We start from the raw sequence: 11671 nt of genomic DNA on the forward strand, positions 1-11671 counted from the left end.
GATATCTGGCCACAGATGCTGATTTTTTTCTTTTTTGTAAATGTTCTTTGTCAGCAGTTTTATTGTGATAAAAAGAAAATATATATTGACATTGAAAAATACAACTTTTAGAAGAAAAAAAAAAAAAACACCCTCTCAGAAATGTGTGGTTTGTGTGTGTGGTCTCACTTGTCGGTTTCGACGCTCTGTGTGACCGTGTTTATCAGTTTGCCGACCTCGCGGTTCCTCGTTACCGCGCGGCTGATGCAGTCCTGGAGCTTCTCGCTCGACAGCGACGTCCCACCTGAGAGAGCGAAGAGAGATCTTACGTCACACTGACGTTTGCCCACACCCCAGGCCAGGGATGTACTGCATGCAGTTTAGACAGGGAAAAAATACATTAAATCATCGAGTGCTTATTTGGTTTACAATGAGTAGTTGACTTCTGATATTTACACACTTCCGTGTGTAAATATTTTACATAGCAATAATGTGACAAAACTATTTAAAATAAGGGTTGCAGTGCTCTGGCTAACTTTGGGGGGGGAATGTTCTTCCCACACCTTCACTATAGAAACTCTAGTGCGTAAGTATGGTGTCTCTGAGGACAGTGCGTGGAACCTGCCTGGTTTGTGGAGCATGCAGAGAGTGTCGTTCTCGTCGGTCACCACGGTCATCATGGCGGTGGACAACGTCTCCTCTTCAGCAGTAGGGTCAACGATAACGATGGAGCTACATACAGGAAAACCAGTGTTATTAACAGTGGAGTTACATATGGAGGAAAACTTATTTACAATAGAGCTACATAAGGGGGAAACAAAGTTATTTACGATGGGAGTTAAATATGGGGGGACATCCTAGTTAATTTATCAACTTGTAACACATCAGGAGCTCACAAGGTGAGATTAGTATAAACCACTCTTTCTCAAATAAGAAAACATTTCACATGAAAATATTTAAGCAGTTAATATATGAAGACTGGAAAATCCCATTCTGAAGGGCTTTTTTTATTATAACCTTGTTATTATGTCCATAATGGTGTGTTAACGTTTGAGGAACTAAGACATTAGAATTCTCACGTCCATGTCCCAGCCCAGAGATGTTCTGCTGCAAGTTCTACACAACAGTAGGGTCGGAACAATGACGTACTCATCAAATACTGCAAATGACGAGCTGACCGGATGCTTGGCTATGTTCAGGTGCCGTTTCTTGTCCGTGTTCACTTCCGCCAAGTCTGTGTCTTTGTTGATGGAAACTTCCGGAAGCTGCGCTGTGAGGAAATTGGGTACGTCGTTTATTTGTGTTTGTTTTGCGCAGGAAACGTAACAACAAAAAAATGTCGCATTCAGACGATTTGGCACTCCTTACCATTCTTTAGCGCCGCCACTAATGCGATAACGCAGGCATCCAGCAAGTTTCCGTCGTAGTCCAGACACATGATGTCACAGTACAGTACCCAGCAGAGCTAGCATGAAACACACTTAATTACTGTCAGTGTAATATACTGGTCATGAATGTGTCTGTGCAAAGAATGATTATATATATATATAAAAGGACGGAGGTGGCACAGTGGGTAAGGAACTGCGCTTGTAACCGAAAGGTCGCAGGTTCGATTCCCGGGTAAGGACACTGCCGTTGTACCCTTGAGCAAGGTACTTAACCTGCATTGCTTCAGTATATATCCAGCTGTATAAAATGGATACAATGTAAAGTGCTATGTAAAAAGTTGTGTAAGTCGCTCTGGATAAGAGCGTCTGCTAAATGCCTATAATGTAATGTATTCTTATGCACAGTTTTAAATTTGTACTTTTCCAAGAACACCAATCTTACCTTTGCTTTTTCAATGCATAGGTCTTCTTTCAGTAGAACCTCAGAGCTAGAACAGGAGTAGAATTATTAAACGTTGTCACATATTCATCAGTAATAACCCAACGACCATGAAAATATGGGGGCGGGGCGTGAAGGATACCTCTCGATGACGTCAGCCATGAACTGGCTCGCTGCTTGCGCCTGTTCCCCCGGCGGACCGGGTCGGAACTTGGACGAACACAACGGCGGTAGATCCACATTTGGAACTGAAATGGAGGTCAAAGGAACAGCCTCGTAAGCGATGCCATAAACATATGTAATAACACGTGTTATCTAAAAACAGCTGAAGCACTTACCTATATAACCGCTATTTGGTGCGTCGGCCGGTGGAGAAGTTAGTTCCTATGAACAAGACGGGAGAATTAGTTAATGTGTTAAGTGAAGCTCAATCTGAATTTAAACGGCTGTAGTTAGTTTTCTCGCCGCTCTTTTCTGGCCATTAGAGTCAGTACTCTACCCCTTTAATACCACAAATAACAGTGGTGTTTCCGATCTTCACCAGTGCCGATCCGTCTGCAGTCGATATGGAACCTTCAGATGAGAATTAACAGTATGCCCCAACATTAATTTACACTGTGACAGGTACATAAATAAACAGCAACTGTCGATACTCATAAAAATGTCGATCAATCCATCAATTCGTTCTAGTCTCTTTCAAGCAATGATGACTGAGTAACTTGATCAAGCAAGCTCATCTACTAGTGGACAGCACAACAGAAAACAGTTTCTCACCTATATTAAGGGTTGTGGTTCTGAATTCGCCCAGTTCTCGTCCATCTGGCCGGCAGTTTTCTTTCTAATGAGAGGACAAGTACTGAATATAATGATAGTTCAAACGTTATTTGCGATGACATATACGAACGCCTGCCGTTTTTTTAGCTGCGAGTGGTCCAGACTCCAGAATAATATCACTAGCTAAAAAAAATCGCAAAACATACGAGCAAAGAATGACACTGAATTAATAACAGCCACCTACCAGAAAACTCCTGTGGTATTCCAGGGGCTCTGCAGTTCTGCGTGGGAAAAAAACACAGTTCGTAATGTATATACACAGCTAAAATAATCATTTATTTAACATGCTACCAACCTAGTTCAGACTAACTGAATGTTAGAGTGGTGGGTAACTGTGGGTAACGTTAGCCAGCTAGCTAGCTTTCAAATGACATAAGGCACTTACAAATAGATGAGTAATCTGCATTTTAAGATAAGCTAAACTCTTTACAAATGTACACGATTTAGTGTGTCTAGTTCCTACAACATCTAAAGAGAGACGTTAAGAGCAATCATTTTCATTTTAGCTTACAGTTCACTCACTTGAATCCAGCCGCCATGCTGTTTTGATGCACCACGTGAATGTGGGTAAACTAAGCTACAATGATTCAAAGCAGATTCGTTAGTTTTTGTGTGCCAAAAAAAATATGTAGCCTAGAAAAGAAACAACTTGCTTTTATTTAAATGGTTTACTTCTGTTACGATTCAACACAAATACATTATGTTATGTGTTTAACGTAAACTATTAACAAATACAAAATTTTATACAAACAACATATAAAAATATTTTATCAAATACAAATGTTTGCTAGTTAAATTAACCTCTACAATAGGTTAGTTCAGGAATATTATTAGCACTGTGAAAATTCACTTTAAAATCTAAATACTTAAATGTTTAAAATAAAAATGCGGAATGATTTAATCGAATTTCACATTCGTTTACTGCGAAATAATATAGTACCTAATCACTCCCAGCCGGCAATGGCCGCTGTCGCGTTGTAGTTCACTTCTCCTAGCCGGATTTTCCTCTTGCAGCGATGTGGTGATGTGTTCTTTTCCAAAATTACGAGAGACTTCCGCGTAGGTGTTTCACTGTGAGTGGAAGTAAAAGTTGAATGAGAAAACACAAATCTAGGCTGCCAAACTAAATGCTGTGGTATGCCTCAGTTTAATATAGCTAACTTACATTGCTGGCTGTCTCGGTAACGGTACATTACATGAGGTCCGGTCTACCTTGCTTTGTGTCAAAGTGCAATTAGTCAGTTACCCATTTTTCTGTAGTCTAGTACTGTGCTGCTGTAGGGTTAGGGGTCCTATGCGACCGGGAATGGACAGAGATGGATTGCGGATTGTGTGAACTGATTCCGTGTCTGGCTGCCTTAGCAGTTGTGGCTTTAATTTTGGTAAGTAACGTTCATTATTTGCTTGTTTAGGTTGCCAAGTACCTTTAACTGTATGCACATAACCAGCAAGTTTTGATTATTTCTGGTGTTGTCTTAGAATCGTAACTTGTTAACTTTGCCAATTAGCTAAATAATTGACGTTATTGCTTACTAGATGCTGCCTCTGTTAAATTTTAATGTAATGACAACCTTGCCAAAGTTATAATGAGAGAATGGAATGGTATCCATGTTACTGTAATGATAGTTGGCTAAGCTGATCCTTAAATGCACTTTTCCTGTTTGAAATCAATAAAGTTATCGGTGGTTAACGGGAGAAAGAATTAATATTTGCATGTGGCACGTCAGTTGCAGCTTACGTTTTTAAGAGAACTGACTTGTCCATTTTAAAATGTATTTTGTTTTACTTTTGCGTTAGTATTACGTCATTGTGTCGTCAGAATACATTTCCATTCATGTTTTTTTCTCTCTCTCTATTGAAGGTAATATTAATTGCGCACTTCAGCGCTTCAGGTATGGTTGACCTGAGACGCCACGAGAAGGAGAAGTATTTCCTCTCCGGAGACGGAGCGAAGGAGGCGTTCCCCAGTCTCCATGACCCCCATTCCCGGGAGCTGTCTGTGGTAGTGCCGTCCTACAACGAAGAGCTCCGGTGTAGGTGTTTTTGTTCCGGTCACTGATAGTAGCGTTGACTGATGGGTTCAAGTGGCGGGTAACATAATCAGGGCGGTAGTATATGATAATATTCTGGGAACTGAGCGTGTAGCTCCGAGGTTCTTGGTTTAATTCCCCGATGGGGCACTGCCGTTGTACCCTTAAGCAGGGTATTTACTTGAATTGCTTCCGCTGTATAAACATATTGTATGTACACAATGTATCTCTCTGGATTACAGCGTCTGTTTAATGCCTAAAATGTGAAAATGTTGTCTAACTGTAATAACTGAACATAGTTGAGGGTTGTCTAGGATACATCAGAATTATCTTGATCTGTCGCTCTCTTGTTCTGCCATTTGCACAGTTGGCATTCTCAAGCCAGGCAATTAAGATTATTTATTCAAATAACTTCCCACTCATCTCAAAAGACTGACTTTCAGAGAATAAGAATCGGACCAAAGCCAATCAAGCCTGTTCTGAGTCCCATTTTAGTCTTATAGCGCACCTGAATTGATCTGCCCGAATTAGCTATTCATGATATCCGTGTAATGTGTATGTACTGGACTACTGTATGTGTTCTGTGTCCCTCGTAATATCTTTATAATGAATCTTACATGCGTGCACGGATTTTGTATGTGCTGTTGTGTGTTCGTACACCTGACTGTGGGCGGTGGAGGAAAATAGGCTGTTTGGATATCGCTACGTTACATTGCATTACTTTCTGTGTGCCTGTGTGCATTCAGTGCCTGTGATGATGGAGGAGACGATGGACTACCTGGAGAAACGACAGGTAATCAGGCTCCTCAGTGACATCTAAAGGGGCTTTAAGGAGCTACGTATTTTTGGGAAATTCATGGAAAAAATAGGAAATGTGGTTGAGTTGTCCATTGTTACCTGTGTTATGCATAGTTGTGTTTCGTCAGGAAATGTCATTCTTCTTGGAATGCAAAAAACAGTTAATTTTGGTATACCTGTGTATATCTGTTGTTAACCTGTGGAAATGTTGTGCATTTTTTATGTTTGTAACTGCTTTAATCAGTTACAGGATTGTTAACACTTAATTACGACAAATAACCAGGAGGTGGCAGTGTCTCTCGAATAATGTGTTGCAATGAAACGGCTTTTTTTTTACATTGTGTTTCAGAAGCAACAGCCTTCATTCACCTACGAAGTAATTATAGTTGATGACGGCAGTAAAGACAAAACGACTGAGGTATGTCGCCAAGCCTTTCATACGTTTTGATTTAATTTGAAAACGCCCGAGTGTTCGCTCATCAATTCTTTAAATCCTTTGTTGTCTTCATTTATGTATGGTTCTGTAAAGGTATTAAGCAAACCCTAGAAACAAATGAACATTTTTTTGTATTTTAATATTTAGTTTATTTAGATTTTATAAAATTGGCATTAGAATATTTATTAGAAAAAATGTTAACATTGATGGAGAGTGTTTTGATGCTGTAGAATAATGGAATTGCACTGGATGTCCGCTGCTGGCAGGGTGTTTGTGTTTCGTAATGATGGGGGAATGAGTGTTCTCACAGAGGGGTTAATTCCACGTCTCCAGGTTGCCTTGAGTTACTCTAAGAAGTACGGAGCTGACAAAGTGAGGGTGTTGACGCTGGTGAGGAACCGTGGGAAGGGTGGAGCTGTGAGGATGGTGAGTGTGCCGGATCATGACCCCTGACCCCTGACCCTTGACCCCTGACCTATGTGCTCTCATTTTGCTGGGCCAGTCACATGAAAAATGTCTCTGAACATTGTCGACTTCACAGAATCTTAGAAACTTTTTTTTTTTTACTTTGTTGTTGTTTGTGATTTGTTTTTGTTTTCTTGATGTTATTTTGTATTTACCTTTTTGTAATGATATCTCGATACTGTGAAAAGCAGTGTGCATACTATATAAAAGTGTGTTGTCATTGTTGTTGTTGTTGGTGGTGTTGTTTATGTTGTTGGTGTTGTCGGTGTTGTCGGTTTTATTGTTGTCGGTTTTGTTGTTGACCTGTGCCATTGTCTGCACAGGGTACCCTCAGCTCCCGAGGAAAGCTCATCCTGATGGCGGACGCCGACGGAGCCACGAAATTCGCTGACCTGGAGAAGGTGGAGGCGGGGCTTAATGACATCAGCATGAAGCCGGTGGGTCGTGGGTCTTGTGCTCTTTCTCTATCGCGTGCTGCAGCCACCACGCTGACGAAACATATCAGAGCTCTTTCATGCCGCTAAATGCGCGGGGCGGTTCATAAAGTGTTCATAACGCGCTATCAGTGAGCAAATATCCAGACACTTATTTACTGTCAGAGCTCCTGTGGGGTAGAGTCTGGTTTGATTATTGATGGGTTTTGATTGGCAGGAGAACATGGCTATTTCCTGCGGCTCCCGAGCTCACCTGGAGGAGGAGTCCGTTGCCCAGGTATGTCTCACCTTACGTTGTGTGTCCACTGTGCCTCCAGTCACTCCAGATCTACTGTTTAAAACTGGCTGTGGGGTGTACTGTGTGTGTGTGCTCGATAATTGCTGTTTAAAACTGGCTGTTGGGTGTACTGTGTGTGTATGCTGGAAATTAATGTTTAAAACTGGCTGTGGGTGTACTGTGTGTGTATGCTCGATAATTGCTGTTTAAAACTGGCTGTGGGGTGTACTGTGTGTGTATGCTGGGAAATTAATGTTTAAAACTAGCTATGTGGTAAATGCAGTAACCTGTATCAGTAACCCAAAGCAATTTCTAACTCTGTGCTTCTCAGACTTTGGCCTGTAGGGTGCGCTGCAGAGACAAAATTAATGAGTTTTAATGGCCTGTTGTGCTCTTTGAGGGTGGAGGGTTTGTTTAGGAGAGGAAACGGCCTTGGTGAAATGAGGACTGCAGCTCAAGTGGTTTAGAAGGCTCATACTCAGGAGTTACAGAGGAAACTCAGCCACGTCTACGTCTGGCGGAACGCGTGAAACGATGACAGTTATGTGTGACGCTGCAATGCGTTTCCCCCGGCGAGTGATTTCCGCGAAGCGTTCGCTGACGGCCCGCGTCTCCCCCTCTCTCTCTCCCCCCCAGCGCTCGGTGTTCCGCACCTTCCTGATGTACGGGTTCCACTTCCTGGTGTGGTTCTTCTGCGTGAAGGGCATCCGGGACACGCAGTGCGGCTTCAAGCTCTTCACCCGCGAGGCGGCCCTCAAGACCTTCTCCAGCCTGCACGTGGAGCGCTGGTACGTTAAATCGCGCGAGTCCCGCGGCCATTCAGAGCGTCCCCTGTGCAAACATCCACGCTACGCGTCCGCTAGGTGCGATACCTGCGTAAACCGCGGGTACCTCAGTGCCTTTCGTTTAGGTTTTGGTCAGAGCAGCAGTTCCAAAGTGGCACTAGAAGGGGCAAGTTCTTCCGAATGTAGGGCCGACTGCTCTATGCCAGGAACCTCTAAGTGTTTCCCTTTGAAAAAAAAAAAGAGCGCATGCATTTCATTGTAAACGTGTCCGGCGATGCTCTGTGATGTTTCCTCCAGCAGCCCTAACTCTTTTGATACTGCATTTACATGGGCTGCTGAGTGGCTCATTCGCATAAAGACACAGTGAAAAGAAAAGAAAAGGATGAGAACCGCGGCTCTTCATTCTCCTGAGTCAGCAGTGTAAATCACGCATGAACGTGGCTGTAAATAGTCGATTGGATATTCTAAATTAGGGTGGGAATTCGATATATTCTGTCCCGCGTTGGCTGCCAGATTTATATTTAAAGTAGAAAGAATGCACTCTGTAGAGTGCAGGCCTCAGCCAAGGCACAACAATCTCCCCTTTTTAAGGTACTTTTTAAGATATGTTTGGGCTGATGGTGACGCTAGAGGAAAGGTCACAGGGTCACCAAAATCAACAGTTTCCTTCCTATTGGGAACATGAATGTCCTCATCAAATTTCGGGGCAATCTGGCCATTACATTTCCAGATATGTCAATCACAAGTTAAAAGTTTGGCCTGATGGTAGCACCAGAGGAAAGGTCACAGGGTCACCAAAATCAAATAAGTTTTCTTCCTCTTGGGAACATGAATGTGCTCAGCAAAGTTTGTGGCAACCCTGCCAGTACTTTTCCAGATATTTCTGTCACGGACAGACAAGCGGATGGACAGACGGTGTTACATAACCTCCTTGGCAGAGGTTTAAAAAAATAATAAAAGGAGTGCTTACACAGAAGTTGTTGGGTGTGAGAGCGGAGGGCTGAGATTCTTGGCGTGTTCCGTGTTCCGTGTTCCGTGTTCCGTGCTGACCAGTGAAGACCAGAAGCCTGGCCCGAGAAGGCCAAGCTCTTCACCGCCTCTCTTGGATGGCCACAGCATTTGGCAAACGGTGACCCGGGGTTTAATTTAGACCCCTCTGTGAACGGGACAGCCACGCCCTTGGTCTCTGTGTGTGTGTTTTCTGCATAGTGACTGGACATATTCCCACGAACCCATATCTGAGTGCAAGGGACTGCTTTCAGTTAGCTGATTGGGGGGAGTGGTGGGGGGGGGGGGGGGGGGGGCGCCATAATTTTTTTGGTTTTTTCCCACCTGGGTTGAATGGGAATTTTTTTACATTTTTTTTTCGAAAAAGGCTGCAGTGTGGCAGTCTTATTAAAGTGGGGCTTTGCAGCAGAACAGACAGACCTACAGCCCTGTGTGCCTGCACGCACACACACACACACACACACGCACACACACACACACACACACACGCACACACATGTTACTAACAGAGCTCACACAGAGAGTCTAAAGGGTGTGAACATTTACGGTGAATGTTTGGTTCGTTGCACTGGTATCCATATGGCTTCTTATTCCATGAAATGCAATACATGGGGTTTGTGGTACCGGGTCTGTTTCAGTGCTGTTGACATGGTTAACTTGCAGTTAGCGCTTTGGCAATTCTGAACACGCGCTTCCTGGTCTGGAAAAGTTGTTAGCCGATTCTCGTGCTCTGTCGCTCATATCTGAATAAGGCCACTTGCCAAACGGATGCCATGTAATCACACACTGTGTGTAATATAATAACTGAAGGCATTTATTCCACCACAGGGCGTTTGATGTGGAGCTCCTCTACATCGCCCAGTGCTTTAAGATACCCATAGCGGAGGTCGCCGTGAACTGGACCGAGATCGAAGGTGGGCCGCTGCTAAAATTGAATGATTCATAAATGGCCTTTTCTGTCCCCCCCCCCCCCCCCCCCCCCCGTCAAATCTCTTCCCTCCTGATGAGTCTTTGGTGAGAATTCCCACAGGTCCTTCACTTCATTATCCCCATATAAAAGAAGGATTTTAGTGTATAGAGCCATTTCTTGGTGTTGAGTTTTTCTGTGATTCTTTTGTGTATGTTCTGTCTAATCTCAGGGTCCAAGCTGGTCCCTTTCTGGAGCTGGCTGCAGATGGGCCGGGACCTGGTCTTTATCAGACTTCGCTACATTACCGGTGCCTGGAAGCTGGAGTCCCAGCGAAAAGCGGACTAGCAGCGCGCGGCTCCGAATTTAGCACGCGGAGAAGCGCGGGCGGATGGAGACTGTTTCGCGGTTTCTCCGTGTTTAACGCGCACACTGATGATGCCGCGATGTTCCCAGGCTGTGCATTCAAAGATATTTTATCATGTTACCTTTTTCTACTGTGTCAAAGAGGAGAGAATCCTGACAGAATATTGCATTGTAATCAAAAAGCGATCTTTATTTTGTATCGTGGTTTTGTTAGGTTTTGAAATGTAATAGCCGTTTTTAATTTGGTTTCATTTGGAAAGTATACTGTAGGCCTACCTGTGTGTGGGTTTTATTCTTTTTTTTGGACTGAAAGAGCACTGGACAACTTGACTCAAATAATTAAAAAGCAAGGAAAGAGTTAATTGGTTATGTGCGTTTTATTCAGACAGACAATCCAAGTCGGAGGCACTTAATCATAACAGAAATTATGCACCATGTAATTCTAGCTTGTGGGCCAGCATTGGTATGTTTCATTTGAATTCTTGTAGAATTCCACTTCCAACTGTTACATTGTGAACTCGCAACTGTATAAATATGTGGATTTATGAATAAATATGGGGATTTCATGATGTCATTGACATATACTGATCAATAATTTTAAGTATTACCCCCTAGAATTAATTAAGGGGGGAGCTAGGGCATAACAAAATAATTTTCGGATAAAAAAAGAAAATACAATTATGTTAAAGTGAATACACAATGTTTAATTAGACATTTTGAAATAAATTATTTACGAAATATGCAATAAAAACAAAAATAACTTTTACATTTCAGACACGCTTGTATGTGGTTCTGTGACCAATGAAAGACTTGCATTTGGAAGACTGTACCATAACGCTGTTTGCTTACCACAGTTATTAAATTGCACCATCTATAATGTACAAAAAAATGATGTTGATCATTTCAGGTGTTCATTCTGTATACAACATCCAGCCCCCCCAAATCCATGCCTAAATGTGTAGGCTATTCGATGATGCCTCGAGGAACTTTTATTTGTTTGTTTTTGTCGTCTTGTTTATGAGCATTTCTGCGTGTCAGTGCCAGGGTAATAATGACTGGCCCCCTGTTTAAAAAACAACGGTTCAAGAGGTCTGCGGCTTGAGTACGTGAAGTCCCATTATAATTTACTGTTTTCTTCTGCAATTTTGAGGTCTGCCAGAGACTCCAAACCTAATAATGTGGATGTTTTTGTGGGCTGTTGAATACCCTAGGGAGTACATCCTGTTTGTACTCTTCTATCAGTCTCCTTGCCAGGAAGTCGTTCTGTCTAACGCATTCTCTCCGTTTCCCTCGTGCACTTTATGTCTCTGTCGTTTGGCGGCCTCTTTGTAATTGAACGTTATGTATAAAGATTCTGGAACGTGACAAAGCACAACAGCGGCTGTGTCAGATTCAAACTCGTGACAGGAGCATCAGTGCGTTTCAATTTCGCACGGGTAGACAATCGCTCCCCACTCGCTCCCCTGCAGCCTGAGTACGAGTCGAGACCGTACACCTTGCTAAACATAGGCACTTCGTTGTTTCA

The 11671-nt window shown here is 42.9% G+C and overlaps 2 protein-coding genes across 2 annotated transcripts; one reads left to right on the forward strand and one right to left on the reverse strand.

Annotated features, from left to right (window-relative positions):
* Window positions 1-21: 21 nt before the first annotated feature.
* On the reverse strand, window positions 22-3228 carry exosc8 (exosome component 8). The gene is made up of 11 exons (XM_035433593.1): window positions 3163-3228; window positions 2825-2861; window positions 2581-2644; window positions 2306-2379; window positions 2145-2190; window positions 1949-2054; window positions 1810-1855; window positions 1348-1444; window positions 1129-1249; window positions 605-711; window positions 22-283 (listed from the first exon to the last, which is right to left on the reverse strand). Exons 1-11 carry the CDS (start codon window positions 3177-3179, stop codon window positions 165-167), a joined length of 834 nt encoding a protein of 277 aa, XP_035289484.1. The 5' UTR covers window positions 3180-3228; the 3' UTR covers window positions 22-164.
* Window positions 3229-3662: 434 nt separating this feature from the next.
* Window positions 3663-10919, forward strand: alg5 (ALG5 dolichyl-phosphate beta-glucosyltransferase). The gene is made up of 10 exons (XM_035433592.1): window positions 3663-4022; window positions 4502-4673; window positions 5417-5463; window positions 5818-5886; window positions 6238-6330; window positions 6693-6806; window positions 7021-7080; window positions 7717-7868; window positions 9702-9787; window positions 10013-10919. Exons 1-10 carry the CDS (start codon window positions 3957-3959, stop codon window positions 10126-10128), a joined length of 975 nt encoding a protein of 324 aa, XP_035289483.1. The 5' UTR covers window positions 3663-3956; the 3' UTR covers window positions 10129-10919.
* The last annotated feature ends 752 nt before the right edge of the window (window positions 10920-11671 follow it).

This window comes from Anguilla anguilla, chromosome 9, assembly GCF_013347855.1.
Source record: "Anguilla anguilla isolate fAngAng1 chromosome 9, fAngAng1.pri, whole genome shotgun sequence".
Taxonomy (NCBI): domain Eukaryota; kingdom Metazoa; phylum Chordata; class Actinopteri; order Anguilliformes; family Anguillidae; genus Anguilla; species Anguilla anguilla.